Source organism: Euprymna scolopes, chromosome 38, assembly GCF_053919585.1.
Source record: "Euprymna scolopes isolate OS-2025 chromosome 38, ASM5391958v1, whole genome shotgun sequence".
Lineage (NCBI taxonomy): Eukaryota > Metazoa > Mollusca > Cephalopoda > Sepiida > Sepiolidae > Euprymna > Euprymna scolopes.
In genome coordinates this window covers 26,176,395-26,193,876 of record NC_136519.1, presented here as the reverse complement: position 1 = coordinate 26,193,876, position 17,482 = coordinate 26,176,395, and the positions used below count along the sequence as shown (strand labels likewise).

Here is a 17,482-nt window from a genome sequence, read left to right as displayed (position 1 = left end):
TATCTCTCTCTGTTTCTTTCTGTTTCTTTTTCTCTTTTCTCTCTATCTCTCTCTCTCTCTCTCTCTCTAACTCTCTCTCTCTCTCTTTTCATCATATAACTTCCTCTATCTCTCTCTGTCTCTGTCTCTCCCTTTCTTTCATCATATAACTCATATGTCTCTCTCTTTCTTTCTCTCTTTCTTTCTCTCTCCCTTTCTTTCTCTCTCTCTTTCTTTCTCTCTCTCTCTCCCTCAACATATCACTTCCTCTATATATCTCTATCCCATATTACATTTTTCTATCCCACCTTCTCTCTCTCTCTCTCTTTCTTTCTCTCTCTCTCTCTCTCACACACACACACTCGCTTTTTCTCTCTCTCTCTCATACACTCTCGCTTTCTCTCTCTCTCTCTCTCTCTCTATGTCTCTCTCTCTCAATCTCTTCTACAATTTTCTGTATATCTACACCTCCTCATTATTTCTCGCAGCTAATCGTCTTAATTACCTTCATAGAAGAGACAACGCACACAGAACATAGACAGCATTCTGATACACACTAATTCTCACACATACGTACTGACACACACACACACACACACACACACACACACACACACACACACACACACACACACACACTGTATCGCGCAAAAGCACGTAAAGAAGGGCTTCTCAGTTTCCCATTAACAGAGTCAAGAGGGCGGGTCTGGGGTAATAGTCGGCCACCTTGACCGCCCCTTCCCAATCCCATATCCACTTCTTAACCTGAACACCGTGACACTGAGACAACCATGCATCACCCACCCCCTTATTGACATCGTACAAGGTACAACGACGGACAGCGAAATTGAGTTGTCTTCAGTTCGACGCTAAAAACTTTATTAACAACACAACTATTCGTTGGAAACTAAGAGTAAAGTATGTTGGTGACTTACAGCCAGGTCGGACAACTGTCACCGCAGGACTCAAAGATTTGAAAACATCGCAGAAAGAGAGAACACCAGAAAGACAAAGAATATATGTTTATATATAAACATATTATAAATATCCTGATTATTTCTTTGAAAGAACGAAAAGCAGCGGTTTAGGTCAGACCGTTGTCCCCACTCTGCCGGAGCAGTACAAAAACTCACTAGAACCAGCGAAAACCAGCATTTAAACAATATATACGTAGACACACATACCAAAACAAACATAATGCTACACTTTTGGCGATCGGATAAAACCATGAAACTACAGTAAAGTGTTAAAGCTAAGTGTCTTTTAGTATGCATACATAAAACATTCACAATACATTCACAGAGAGCTGTTTCGTCGTCTCGAAACCCAACATCTTTCACTCAATATACATACATATATACTTATACATAATATATGCTTATGTATTGAAATGTTTCAGCATTTTTACTCAGTCCTCAATACATAAGTAGAAACTTATATGAATGAAGCACAAGTGTTTCGGAATAGCTTAAAAATCATTAGCAGACGACAATTGCTTGCGTATTTCACAAATTGATTGACATCTGCACTGGAATCATTTTTTTGTTTTGCTCCTTTTTAAAAACGTGTTTGCCAAAAGAAGTTTAATATTTTTCAATCAATTAATTATATTTAATTAACATAATTAATTGATATATCAATTAATTAACTAACAAGAAAATGTAAGACCAATGAAGGGGCTAATTTTCCAATGGCGGGTGGATAACGTCCGGTTTTAAAGGAAATAGTATCAAGTGAACAAAAAAAGAGGATTGGATCTTCGGACCGAAACGAATCAACTTAAAATTAAGATATGTATATGTTTAAAACTATCAAATAATTGGTGCATTATTATTTCAGTCAATTTTCTATGGAAATATAAACCAGAAAAATTTTAAATAAGACATAGAAAAACAGTTTTACGATTAGAAATATAAAATATGCGTAGAAAATTTGTTTAAAACAAATGCATTTAAAAAATAATACTGAACAAAAACAATTTATAAGTTACTAAAAGATAAATAAAATCTTTAAAAATTCTACATAGTTTGGACTTTAAAAATGAGAATTCCTTATGTAACAAATCAATATTAAATAATTACATGAAAATATAGAAATCAACAATTTCAAAATATAATTCAAAGAAACACTGTTTAGTCATTTGTATATTTATATTCATTTTTTAAAGTTTTATCAAAATTTAACGGTTCTCCCACGTAAACATCGTCTGGAAGAAAACATTTTTTTTTAAAAATGGCCTTTTATTTTGTCTTTTAATTTTATCTAATGTTTCGCCTTTAGACATGGTCCTTATATCAAACTTGACCGATCTTAAACTTCTGTAAAAACACAAATGTAGCATACCCGTGAAAGAGCGAGAGAGAGAGAAAAAGGGTGCAAACTAGTTCCTTCCCCAATATTCAACAAGTCGGCAATCTAATCTCGCTCGACACACACGTTCATACAAAAAGAGAACGCAAATAAAAGAAAAAGAAAACACCGAAAATATCACAGAAGAAAACCAGGATTACCATTTTTAAAACAGTTTAACTTTGTGATCTGATTTAGCGCGCCTTGCGTCTTTGAAATTAAAAATAAAAAAAACATGAATTCCATTACCGTCCGTCTTTATTGGCTTACGACGGCTATTTTTCTCTCTGGAACTTTAATAACCAAAATCTGGTCGCAGACACAACCAGGTAAGTAATTTGTACTATTTATATAATATATAATAAGATGCTTGGACAATTTTGTGTTAACATGTACACTATTACCTTTCTATTCTTTATTAAATACTAGCCTGGGTACCCGGCGTTGCTCGGGTGTTTGGAGGTGTGTATTGAGCAAAAAAAAAAAAAGTGGTAGTAGGCAGGCAGATGCGAACCTGTACCGCAAACGAGGAAAAGAACGTGACCCCCCCCACAAAAAAAACGTGACTTCTTTGCCGTTGAGTCCATCGCCAAACCGGAAGTAGCGCGAACGTTTAAATTAAAGCTAGTCAATAGAAAAGAGGGCATGACTTTCGAATATATCGGCGAATAAAAAAGCGACCTCTCCTTATAGAAAAGTGCCCGGTTGATGGTGAAGGAATTAATGTTTTGGGTCAATTTTTCGACATTTGTCATCCGAAGGGTCAACTTTAAAACGGTACCGATCTCGTGAAAATCCGTCGCCTCTGTCGAGAGGTTGAGACATACATACATACATACATACATACATACATACATTTAAACAAATAGGTGAGATTTATAGATTAGATTGTCTGATCAAAAAAAGTTTCTTTTTTTTATTTCGTCTGATGTTATCATGATGGCAGACATAAAATTCGAACAAAAAATAATTCTATACGCTTCGGGCTAGAATCACAATGTAGAATTTGTTTTTGCTGTCCAATGTTTTCAAGCGCTGGTTGGGAAAAACTACGTGTATAGCTTTCAGTAGTAATTCGTCTCTGATTGTTTGGCTCTTTTTAGTGTGTAAGAATGTGTGCGCCAGATGACCAAAGCTGATATGCGAGTCATTGAGTTCTTTCCATCTTCTTCCACCAGAGTTTTGAGGGAGGGTGAGTAGAAGTTCTGGGGTCGTGTTAAAGATATCGCCGGTTTGAGAATTCTGGAAGAAAACCGATTTTGTTAACCCGGCTTTAATGGAATTTCTCAGTTAGCACTGGCTTATTGGTAGCTTCCTCCAGTCTTAATAGACTATGGATACCCACTGTAATGGTGCCTGTGCGTGGAATGTTTGTGACAAGAGTTGCGAAATCTCCAACCACGCCTTTCTTGAGTCGGCGTTGTTAAATACCAGTGGCAAGTGGAGGTTATGGACGGCTGGAAACAATGCCGAGATTAGCGGGGAACACATATAGGGCCTAGAATTCCCAAATGGTCACCCATTTGGTACTAGCCAGGCGCAATGTTGCTTAACTTCGGTGATCTGATGAGAACCGGTGTGTCAACGTGATTATGCCGTATATACTAGCTTATTACAATCACATATACGTGTTATTTTTATTTATTTATTTTTGGAGTTTTGAACGATTTTCATTGGTTGAAAATTCTTGAAGTTAACACGTACCTGTGACCACATTACTTGCTTTAGGAAGTGTAGATCAACAAACTATAAACTCAAATGAGACGGTTATATTGGATACTTTGCTATTCTTCACCTGATGTTTAGTGAGGTGACGGTGGTTCAGTGGTTAACAACACGAACTGATAATCTGTGTGTCCCGAGTTCGAATCCAGTTCGTTCCACAAAAATTACTTTCACTTAGGATGTTGGCAACCATTCATGTGCCCCCCCCCTCGTAAGCATCTAATGGCTTTCCAGAAATAATTCTGACTAGAAAAATTTCGTGGAAACCAATTTCCATAACAGAATCTATGGATTCATACGATATGATGTCGATGACCTAGTATTTACATATTTAAAGTGTGTATTTCTCAAGTTTACATGCGTATTAGTAAATAGACTTTAACGCAAAATGATTCCTCATGTAATGGTATTTAATAAAAAGAAAACATTTTAATGCCGACAATCAACTCATAGTGTAATTTAATGACATTGCCATTTTAAAGCGAAGAAAGAAAGAGTGCAAGCAATTAGAGCCATTTGCTTTTTAGCATTAGTAGGAATCACTTCGCGATTCAATCGCCACAGTCTGCCCGCTTTCGTTTTTATTTGATACTCTTTTCCACATCTCCCTCTCTCTTTCTCTCTCTCTCTCTCGCACTCTTTGTTTGTTAGCAAGCAAAGATTCGAATGGTGCTTTATAAACAACATGAAATATCATATCTAGTAGTAATTTAATTTAACACGTGTTGGAGATAGAGAGAGAGAGGGGGAATATAGCGAGAAGAAAGAGATTAATCTTAGATTTTTTTCTTTTTTCATGATTAAACATTTAACTCAAACTCAGTGGGTGAGTCAACGGGTCACACACAAATACAAACACACACACACGCACACACAAATATATATATATACTAGGAAAGAGACTCAACGGTGCCCTGGACTGAATGATGTTGAACGAATGTTTCACACTCCCATATTTTTATTGTCATTGAAATCGACGAAATCGCCCATTTTTTCAATTAAATCGATTGATATCCTGCTCTAGTTGGGGACCCATCGCGATTCACTGTAGGGAAGATTCACATGCTTCCTCCCGGTGATTTAGTCCACAATATATTGTAGTCTGCATTGCACTGTAGAGAACGTACTGTTGATTTTATAAAATTATTTTCATATACACGCAAAAATCAAGTATCATGCTTCAGTTGTGGTCGAAACAGAAAAGTTCATTTTCAACACGCCTCTGTCATATCAACGAACCTACTGTTGATTTTATATGTTGGGTCTTTCGACTTGGGTGGTAATAATATTTCTCAACTGCACTTGTGATATTAGGCTGTGTAAGGTGTTATCTTTAGTCAAAATCGTGTGTTCCTTCTTTCATCGGATTATTTCGATTATAAATTATTGATACTTATCGAAGACATGCCAATACAAAACCTATCTAAGAACACTACCAGGCACATAAAGTACCTTTGTGTGAAATTATATATATATATATATATATATATATATATCCACAAACCTATGGCCTTGACGGAGGTGAGACTGAAACTTACTGCTATGGTTCCAAATGATCTGAAATAACAGCAAGAGGCGACTTGATTCCAAATATTTCTCATATCTTATATCTCCTCTCTTTTTGAAATAGAGTACGATTATGAATATCTTCAGTATCAAATAATCCTACTACACTGTGAAATGTACTTTATATATGAAAACCAAAGAGGGTAGATATATCATATGAGAATATTTGAAATCAAGTCTTCCCTTTCTATTATTTCAGATCATTTGAAACCATAGCAGCAAGTTTTAGTTCCCCCCCCCCCATCAAGACTAGAGATTTTGGGAAAATATGAGATATTTTGTAATTCATATGCAAAACTATATATAAGTATAAATCATACAGAATATCTACATGAATATAATTGCACGTAATAGTTAGAGAATCGAAACCAAAACGTTTAACTTACGATTTACTTTTTCCTTTGACGTGATAGCCTGAGCTATGAAGCCATGTTTGCTGCAACGCTAAAAATTAAATCATGAACCAATAGTTATTACGTTACGCATGCATAAGTATAATGCCATCGTGTGACCTTCATCTGGCAAATTCAATTTTTTAATTTTCTTCACTTTTGCATCGATTTTCCCCAGCTAAAACCTAAATATAAAGTTTCGCATGGGTTTGAATACCCTAAATATTAAGTTTCATGTCTGTAGACCAAAAACTGACAGAGGGGTTTGATAGGCAATATTTTTTAAACAAAAATATATGCGCATACATAAATATATATAGAAAGAGGTTTGTGTCTGTGTTTACTATAACCTTTTTACGCAAATATTATGCAAGTATGAATTATGTAGAATATCTGCATGAATATAATTACACGTAATAGTTAACTAAATATGGTCATCCTATAGGAAAACCGAAAAACGAATAGGGAATTAATTAAAATAAATGTTTAAAAGAATATGCAAAATAGATTTTTTGCTAGGGAATTCAATTTCACGACCCATCTATAACAAATTTATATTTTCTTTTTAAATAAATAGAAAAAAGGTGTTTTTAATATACACAAAAATAAAATTATTAGGAGTATAGCAATATGTTTTCAATGAATTCAATTATTTACGAAAGTGCATTTTTACCTAAATGCGAGTTGAGAATAATTTTCCCTTTTAACCAATTTGGTACCCCCACATGGGGAGCAGTATATACATTATTTTTAAATGTAATTATCCACTGACACGTGTTTCGTCGTCTACGACTCATTAGAGTGGCTGTATCTAGCGAGATTCGAAATCGGGACCCAACGGTAATGAGTCTAAACCCTTACCCCTGAGCCATCTCGCAAACTGCCTGGATATATCGCGATTTACTTACATTTATATATATATATATATATATATTAAAATATATATATATTAAAATACACTTAGCTCTTTAGACTATTATTCTAATCTCCTTTAAATTATATATATATATATATATATATATATATATATATATATATATATATATATATATATATATATATATATATATATATATATATATATATATATATATATATATATATATATATATATATGAATGAATGAATGAATGAAAGTAAGTAAGTAAATCGCGATATATCCAGACAGTTGGCGAGATGGCTCAGGGGTAAGGTTTTAGACTCATTACCGTTGGGTCCCGATTTTGAATCTCGCTAGATACAGCCACTCTAATGAGTCGTAGACGACGAAACACGTGTCAGTGGATATATATATATATATATATTGATGTTTATATACAAACCCTTTATATATATATATATATATATATATGGGTGGATTTTTATGACGCCTGATAGATTTTGTATCAGAATACCTTCGATAAGTATTGAAAATCGATCATTGAAAAAACGAGTACATTTTAGAAGTTTTATCACCGCACAAGCAGAAGGGCACAGTGCATAAAATTAATCAGTAGTTTTTTTTTATAAGGTAGGGGTACCTTAAAAATAAATGTTTCTATTTGGAGCACAGATTAACTATAATACTTGACTTTTGTCATTCTAACCTTTGATTTAAGTCATTATATATTATAATAATTTTATAAAATCAACAGCAAATTCTCTACAGTACAATGTAGATTGTTGACTAAGGCACTGCGAGGAAACATTTGAGCTTTCTCCCGGAGTACTGCAGTGGGGTCCTGACTAGAGCAATCAATCAATCGATTTATTTGACGAATGGGGATTTTACCGATTTCGATGATAGTGCAAATATTGGAACTGCGAAATATTTTTATTGTCATCGAAATCGACGTAATTAAACATTTTTCAATCAATTGTTTGCCTGACCCATGGCGGTGCACCAGGAGGAAAATTCACTCGCCTTCCCGCAGTGACTTAATCCACAATACGTTGTAGTTTACATTGCACTGTAGAGAACCTACTCTTGATTTTATAAAAGTATTTCCATATATAATGGATTGAATTAAAGTTAAATGCAAAAGTCAAATATCATGATGCAGTTGTGCTTTAAACGGAAACATTCATTTAAAACGCGTCGCTGTCATATCAAAGGGCATATTGTTGATTTTATATGTTGGCCTTTCTGCTTGTGCGGTGAAAAGGTTTGAATATAAGTTTAAAATGAAAAAAAAAACAAGTATCATGGTGCAATTGTGCTTTAAACAGAAACATTCATTTCTAACGCATCTCTGTCATATCAAAGAATCTACTGTTGATTTTATGTGCTAGGCCCTTCTTTTTATGTGGTAATAAAACTGTTCAAATGCACTTGTGATGTTAGGCTGTATAAGGTGTTAACTTTAGTCAAAATCGTGTGTTCCTTCTGTCATCGGATTTTTTCGGTTATTGATACTTATCGAAGGCATTCTCATACAAAAACCATAAAAAAAACAATGGCAGATACACAAAGTACATTTGTGTGAAATTTTATAAAAATCGGCACAGCCCTTTAGGAGTCCATAGGGAACGAACTCATACACACATATGCAGACAAAGTTCCTTTTATATAATAGTAGAAGATAGATAGATAGATAGATAGATAGATAGATAGATATGCAAACATTGTTAAACATAACAAAATTTTCTGTTTGATGTTGCTATTTTTTATTCTGTCCATTTTTCTAGTGATATCTTTTGTGTCAAAATCAAAAAAAATATGTATGGGTTTCACATCTATCACTAATGTTTTTGATTCCCGTCGAATCATCTTAAAGTGACAAAAACAAATGAATAAAAAAGCCAGTAAAAAAAAGAGATGGTGTTATTATAGTATGATTCCTACTCTCAATTTCTGCTCGTACCTTAATATGAGAAACAGCAACACAATATCTCCTTCGACATGGTCTCCTGGTTGAGGAATATTCTTGCCGCAAGTGCAATGGGCCAGTGGTTTTAAATAAGAAGAGGCTCCGTGGACAGAATGTGCCAGTATGGAGGTGCAGAAGAAAAGGTTGCCAGTCAGTTCGCTCAGTTAAAAAAAAAATAAATGAATTCTTCTATTATACCAATTCGAACGGAAGGCTTTTTTTTTTTTACAAAGGTCACCACTTATCAAGGCCCGGAGGTTACTTGAGGATAAGGATTAATTAGTGTACTGTGGTAAAAGGGAAGATATCGTAGTAATCGTTGGTAGTCGAAACTTGGTAAATTGGATTACTTAAGGGGATCGCTCATCAAGAATTTGTTCACGTTGGACTTGAAGACGACCATATTTTAGTCAGTCGGAAAGCAGGAAAACGGAATAGAGTTCCACAGGCGTGCAGTTCTAAGAAAGAAGCTTTGTTCATGGAATCTACGGCTCCACTATAATTCAACACTATGAAATGTTAGAGCTAGTTTACGAAATTTAGACAACTTCATCAAGCTGGGTACCATCACAAAACCGTTAATCACCAGGAACACTACGTAAATACGTAAATTGCGCACACCCAACAAACTGAGAGGACTTGTTTAGACAGCAAGATCGAGATTTTGAAGAAAAAGTGAGGAATTCCACAGCATCTACTTTAGTCACGCCGGGATGAACACAGCCGAAAACGCGTACATCAAAAGAACGATCTAGTGCAACTCTAGAAAAGACGTTAACACTTTAAATTCCGGGACGCCAAGATTAGCATCGCGGGATGAAATTTTATTACGTTAAGCATTTTTTAAATACTGTTACTCGTTTCATGCGTGCTGGGGTTTACACATAGCCTCGAGCATTTTTAATTTTTAATAATAAATTTTCAGTGACCAAATCGATTGCAAGTAAAGGAAATGTTGCATCTCTGTGTCTGTTTTACAACTTTTTAATGGAATATCATCTGATGAACTCGTTGCACTTGTGTCCCCTCGACGTACATATCCCCGACAAACCCGCTTAGCAACAAAATCTCACCCTTTCACTGTTGAGGTCCCTAAATGCCAGGAAAATTTCTATTCTAAGTTTCTTCCCTCTTCCGAACAGCCGGACTTTGGAATTCCCTTCCTGCTATCTGCTTCCCTGACTGTACTGATATACAGATGTTTAAATGTAATGTAAACCAACATCTTGTTTATCTTTTCTTGGCATGGTCTTAAATAGTAGCCCCTTACGTCCAAGTGGCGATATGCCTTGTTAGGGGTGAATGTGAGTAAAAAAGAAGAAAAAATCAGTCTTTTGAAAAAGTTTGACGCATCTTCTTGCAAATTCATTCTCAAGACCCAAATGTGTTTTTGCTTCTGGAAAGGTGTCAGCAACACGAGAATCCATCTGACAGGCACTTTAGTTATATGCAAATGGTCATGAATGGTAGTTTCCTCAGACTCTATAGTAATCTTAATCTCTTGGCTTGGGCAGTCGTAAGATTTGTTCTCCCCCCTCATATCCCCTGCTGATAATCCATTAACCTTCAAAATTCTAGAAAGTCCTCACAATATTTATTTACCCCCTCAAATTGCTGCCCTTAGCATATGCTGCCCAGGCCGGAGCACCTCAACCCCTTTGCTACGCCACTGCCTCTTGGGCTATTCGGTGAATAGTCATACATCGATCATCCAAAATGGCAGCCTCAACTTGACTGACAGATGCCTCATCAAATGCGTGTCCTTTCAAATACAAAAACCAGATCACTGCGCGACACTCAACAGGCTTCATTTCACACCTAACTTAATACGTCTAAGTGGCGATATGCCTTGTTAGAAGGTACACGTGAGTAAAATGAATAAACAAAGTATTAGGTTTCACTGTAAAAGGTAAATGATCATTCTCTAATTTAAGTGACCAGGCAGACTTCATACTGAAGTGTAAATAAGCAAGTAGGTTGTATGTCAAAGTGTAAGCAGACTACGAGACTATATGTGAATGCAACAAATATCTCAATTAAAATCTCGAATAAAATGATTTCTTCTTCATATCTCAACACTGAGCGTTCTATAAATTCGTTTTCTGAATGTATTATTTTTTGTGTTTATCTGTCTTAAATCAGAGGCGCGTAATTATGTGTTGCAAATGGTAAATTCAACTAGAATTTAAAAGATGCACGATCAGACGACTTGATAGGGTAGAGATCGTAAAACTGATGCAGTTATTAGCTTTGTTGTTATTATTATGCGAGTTACATGAGATATATTTTGTTTTATATGCACGCACATTATCTTGCAGAATTTCACCCATAATGAAACTTATTTCAGTCCGAATCATTTTTTTTTTACAAAGGAGTCACCACTTATCAAGGCCCGAAAGCCACTCGAAGATAAGGGTAATAAGTGTACAGTAGTCAATGTGAAAATATCGTAGTAATCGTTAGTGGCGAAAATTTGGTAAATTGGATTACTTAAGGGAACAGCTCATCAAGAACTTTACATTAGACTTGAAGACAACCATATTGTAATCAGTTGGAAAGCAGGAAAACGGAACAGAGTTCCACAGGCGTACAGTTCTAAGAAAGAAGCTTTGTTCATGGAATCTACGTTTGAGTTTAGGCACAAATAAAGAGTGGCGGGGGAATTATTGATAGTGGTTCCGTTAGACGAGTGTTTTTCGTGAACGTCGGGGAAGGGGAGGCTATAGATTGAAGCTTAGGCGAGCACTTGCCATGAAAATAACGATAAAGCAGAGTCAGGCTTCTGACTGAATATGAGAAGTGAATTCACTGTCTGGACCCTTCCATTTGTATCCTGCCAGTGAACAGGCATATAGGAGCCCCACTCAGAACCTTGGATAATTTGATCACATCCACATTAGTATCACAGGATGAAATGAATTACATTGAGCATTTTAAAATATTGTTACTGGTTCCATACGTAATGTTATTAATTGTAGGTTGATTGGTTTTAACAAAGACAGCCTCGTGTATTAAATATAATTTCAGAATGCATTATTACGAGCTATTATAAATCAGAGGTTGGGAGTGGTTATATCTTTGTAAATGTTGGTCAGTTCTTCACCAGGGTTGTTTTTTTAACGTGGAGAAAATGAACAAAAAATAAAAATTGTCTCAGTCGTGAAGGATTTCTCCTCCACTAACAGAGAACAAGAAATTGAAGAGTAGCATCTGCAGAGCAGATACTACACTTTGATCTTGGCCAATGGTCAGCTGAGTTAGAGCTTAGCTTAAGGTTGGAGTTTATAATATGCATGGTAAGGAAGCCGGATATATAAAGTTCTCGTTCGCTTTGTTTTGTTTATCGATTCCCATACATATTCGTAAACTATATTACCCAGTGTATTTTTTCTTTTCTTTTTTTTTTTGTTACTTGTGTCACAGAATATGGCAGCTGTATGCAAATGTCGAACCGTGTGCGAAGTGACGTCACGGTAAGGAAAAAGAAAAACCATAAAAAGAACCGCAGAGTATGTTAGAGAAGACGATCACATTTTAGATGCGGGTTACATCACAGCCGTAACGAGAAGTCACGTATGGAGGGAGAATAAGGAATAAGGGTCTTTTCTTGAAATCTGAAACAGGAGTTGAAGTTTTTTTTTCTATTTTTTCTCTCCTTTGTGACTAATTTTACAACGTGTTGGATCATGGGTGTCTACATGTTAACGCATGAGTAAATGTTTACTACGTTATCCCAGAGTGTCACTACTGACCAAGGCCTAAAGGCCACTCAAGAATAAGGGTTGAATTGGTGCCAGGTGAACGGTGCGATATTGTGGTGACTGAAAAGAATTTCATTATTTACTAGCAAAGATACCCATGCTTCGCATGTCCCGATCGCTAGATAGAGGAGTTTATGAAGAACCGTACCAAATATGACCTAAACATTTTACCTTGACCTTGAAAAATAATGTGCACCATCCCTAGGTTGGAGACCATCATTGTTGTATAGGGAGGTTGGAGATATTAAAACAGTTATATTGTATTGAGAGGTGCGAGATATCGTTTTTAATACCTCCCGTTATAAACGTATAAATTGTATGTATGTTGTTTAGCCAGGGGATATGATATCGACGTATAAACTGAGTCATGTTGTATCAGAGAGTTATCACACGGGTATATATTGCAATTCATATTTACATAAAGGTATCATTTTTTTATAAGAAGAATAACATATGCTTCATACCTTCTTTCTTCAAGAGTTCTATCTTCCTGATGAGCTCCGTGATGAAACATGAAATGGCAAACACCATAACCAATTAAGACATCTGTTCTTCCTTCTTTTGTGAAACCACAGAACAACACTTATATATTTTTAAAATATAAATTTATTTCAGTTGTCTCAAATGGTTTTCACAAGAATCTACATTTCTTGTCTACATGTTTGTTCTACCAAGCCACGCTTCCTGGCTTGAAGTACGTCTATTCACTCTCGTGACTAACTCTCGACTGACTAAAACTTCCCGACCTCCTGACCTCAGTTCCGTTACGTCATCATTCAAAAAGCACATGTATCCCTTACGTGTGACCTTTTAACGCCCAGGGTTATTTTGTTTATATTTAACCTAGCTAATTTATGTAAACATCTTCAACTAAAACCCATTACTATACTTTATTCTATAAGCAATAAGTAATTCCCAATATAATCTATTTTAAGAATATCATTCAATAGATAGATAGATAGATAGATAGATAGATAGATAGATAGATAGATAAATAGATAGATAAATAGATAGATAGATAATAAATAATTAACTTTTAACAATGTTAATTATCTAACATAATCATTTCATGTTTGGTCATGATCGGTCCATCTATTCCTGAGACCACTTTAAGACATTTAGTCACACCTCAGTGAACGGCTGATCGGGTTATACTTGAAAAACGTAGGATGCGCCTCAAGGGATTTAAAACTATGCTATTTCAGTAAATGTCTCTGTACAATCAATGTCAAGTACATGAAACAACCCGAAACATACACAAATTAATATGACGACTATTTTATAAAATTAAAAAATGATTACTCGTTCTGTCTTATACTATGTGATCAAGAACGGGATGATAATTTTACATTAAACCTTGACCTTTCACCTTTACCTTGAAAAATGGTGTGCACCATTTCTACGTGGGAGACCATTATCATTCCAGGTTTTCAGTCATGGTAGTTGCAGTGATGTGGACTGTAGGAGAGTTGTACACACACACACACACACACACACACACACACACACACACGAACGCTACTACTTTAAATATATAGAAGAGTTCAACAAAAGTTTTTTCATGGACTTGAAAACGGCTATGTTGTCATCAGCAGGGAAGCAGCTCTGCGGTGCCATCTTCCCAAAGTTTTGGTTTAGTTTTAGGTAAAGATCAAAATAAAAGGGAAACTATTGACAGTGGTTGTAGTTAGACGAGTTTTTAGTTGTGACTGTTTTACACTGGAGGGCCGTAGATTGTTGCTCAGTCATACATCAGCCATGAAAATAACGATAGAGTAGAAAAAGACTAGTAACATCTCTTCTATGAGAAAGAAGTGGTATGGCGAAGAAAAGGGCATCGCTCACTAGATATCGAAGTCGTTTTGATCAAAGAAGATGCAACCTAATCGTGGGGTCTGCGTGCGCATTTGATATCCATAGAAAGAAAATACAAAATTTGATTTGATTGATTCATAAATTGATAATTACAGAAATTGTAAAATAAAAATAGAGATGGTAAACCAGGGATCTTAATTGATTCTTGTGTGGCACTATTTCTTAGTGCCACTGTTTCTAGCATCCTCTGCGGCATGGACGGGTGGTGATTTGGCCATGTGCGTAGAGATACAAAGAAACGTCTTCCCATAATTCCCTTTCCTAGAGCTCTCCCTCTTTTTGTTCAGGCCGTCATGAGGTGAGCACCATAATTTTTGTCTCTCCGTAAACGAGGAGGGGAGGGGGAGCATTCCCTCCCTCAAAACTAGTTAGGGTAGTTTAGTTAGCTTTGAAAAGCCTATTGTCCAGTTTTAAATTGTAAAAGCTTTTTTTTTGTAATATATATTGTATCTAATGTAAAATAAAATAGTTATGTTCCATATATATTACAATTGTGTCGCGTGTCGTCTTTCTTGTGTCTGCCATAAATGCCCTCATAAATGCCTTCATTGAAACAACGAAGTGGTCTGGAGGATGAAGAAGAACATTTCCAGTCAGAATGTAACCGGGGTGAAGAAATCATCTTAAGAGAAGGAGCCACACAGCACATCCAACATCTCAGGTATGCTTTTCTTCTTATAGATCCTAATGACGGTCATCTCCATATCTTCCTGAGACCACTTTAAGACATTTAGTCACACCTCAGTGAACGGCTGATCGGGTTATACTTGAAAAACGTAGGATGCGCCTCAAGGGATTTAAAACTATGCTATTTCAGTAAATGTCTCTGTACAATCAATGTCAAGTACATGAAACAACCCGAAACATACACAAATTAATATGACGACTATTTTATAAAATTAAAAAATGATTACTCGTTCTGTCTTATACTATGTGATCAAGAACGGGATGATAATTTTACATTAAAAATATATAGGGAACACTCATTCAAAATTTTATGCAGAATAAGGACTGTGCTGTCATCAGAATTTTCCTGGCAGTTTATGTAAAAATGCCAGAAGGTGTCGAAATGCCAAGAAATCGTTAAAAAAAATCATACAAAATAAACTCAAGAAAACAGTTGGTCGATATTATTAGTTTTTTTAAAATATTTATTTTGATTTAAACAAAAAAGAACATTAAAAAAATCATAAAAAAGAAAAATATTTTTAATTGTTTGTTATCATTTGTTTGTTATTAAAATATATATATATATATATATATATATATATTTATTCATGAAACTTTCGTTCGACACCTTCCGCCATTTTATGCAAATTGCCTGGAAAATTACGACAATAGTACTGTCTTTAATCTGTATAAGTACCAAACATTTTTATATATATATATATTTTTTTCATTTTCCGATTATGTTCCGGTGACAATATGCCTTCTAGAATTTTCAATAACTCTGACGCACTCTTCTGTTGGTTCCGTTCTGATTTGGGCTGTGGTGACTTTCGTTAGTCAAACAAGAGCCTGGGGTTTGATTTTGATTAACATTATCTCTGAGATAACTCCACAGAAATGTCTGGATGGTGAAACTCTTGTAGGTGTGAAGCTAATTAAAGATAACATTTCCTATTAATGAGACGATCACCAAAGTGTCCCCATATACAATTAATCAACAATAAAACATTTATGACTAAAGCTTGGATAAGTCAAGTGCAGACTGGTTTATTGGACTAGATATTGTTTGATTATGAATTTTTGAGATTATTCCTATTATTTGGATTTTTCGGACTACTGTTTTCATCTTGAGTGTGATTTTCACAACGTATTGGTCGATGTAACCTCCAACCTTCTTGAGGTGTATCTTGTCGAACTCAAGAATGTTTCTGTTGAACTCGAGAATGTGGACAGAATTTCGAACGTGACCCTTTTTTACTTCACGGGGGTAGCATGTTCTTGTTCCATCAGCCATGACTGGATAAAAGTCCTAAGTAATTTGCAATTGTATTTTTCGGTCGCCCACACTGAGAATTGAACCTTCAACCTTCAGGAGAATATCACTTTTGCAATTGATTTTTCCAAGTACTCTGACCACTGTGCCAAAATGTTCGTTCGAAATTCCGTCCAAATTCCCGAGTTTGACAAAAACATTCCTGAGTTTGACAAGATACATCCGAAGAAGGTCGAAGGTTACATCGACTGAAACGTTGTGAAAATGACACTCAAGATGAGAACAGTAATCTGAAGACTTCAAATAATGCAGATCATAGAAAGGGTTATGAATTTTATGAGAGGGTTCAATTGTAGCATTTTTCGTCACTCTAATTTTAATCAAGGTTTCATTTTATCAAAATGGAACACGCCAAAACCATGGTATTATTGTCAAATTCTCGTTTGTGGCCATTTCCTTTCTTTTCCGTTACTTACTATATTAAAGCAATTGCAATGTTTATGCCGTACTAAATTGTCAATAACAGTTTCATAGGGATTTATATGATTAATATTTAATGCAAAAATAAGTACAAATTTAACCATTTTCAAACATCTATTTGGCATAAAGAACTTATTCTTAGTAATAGGCTATAACATTTCCCAATTTGTACGATCAATGTATATATATATATATATATATATATATATATATATGTATGTATGTAGTTATGTGTGTGTGTGTGTGTGTGTGATTACTTCATTTAATCACATAAATTAATATTTACTTCAACAGTGCTCAATACATAGGCAGAGCAAGGTAGTGAATCATGAAAATATATGTGGTAATTAAGCTACACAGAATATTCCCCGTTTCATGCTCATGAGAGAATTCGTAAGGCATGAGAATGAAACAGGGAATATTCTGTGTAGCTTAATTGCTATATATATTTTCATAACTTGCTACTATATATATATATATATATATATATGATAAGACAACAAGAATGTGAAGGCCCTGTCGATGGGGCATTAGAATACACCGACTGCCCCCCTGCAGAGGGTA

General features: G+C 35.2%; 1 protein-coding gene across 2 annotated transcripts in view; it reads left to right on the top strand.

Annotated features, from left to right (window-relative positions):
* The first annotated feature begins 2,198 nt into the window (after positions 1-2,198).
* The window catches only part of LOC145263100 (low-density lipoprotein receptor-related protein 2-like), a 599,989-nt gene continuing 584,705 nt past the window's right edge, over positions 2,199-17,482 (top strand). For both annotated transcript variants that reach the window (XM_080120027.1, XM_080120026.1), the window contains exon 1: positions 2,199-2,657. In XM_080120027.1, coding sequence (XP_079976153.1) covers positions 2,564-2,657 — 94 coding nt within the window. In that variant the 5' untranslated portion in view covers positions 2,199-2,563. The remainder of the gene's footprint in view (positions 2,658-17,482) is intronic.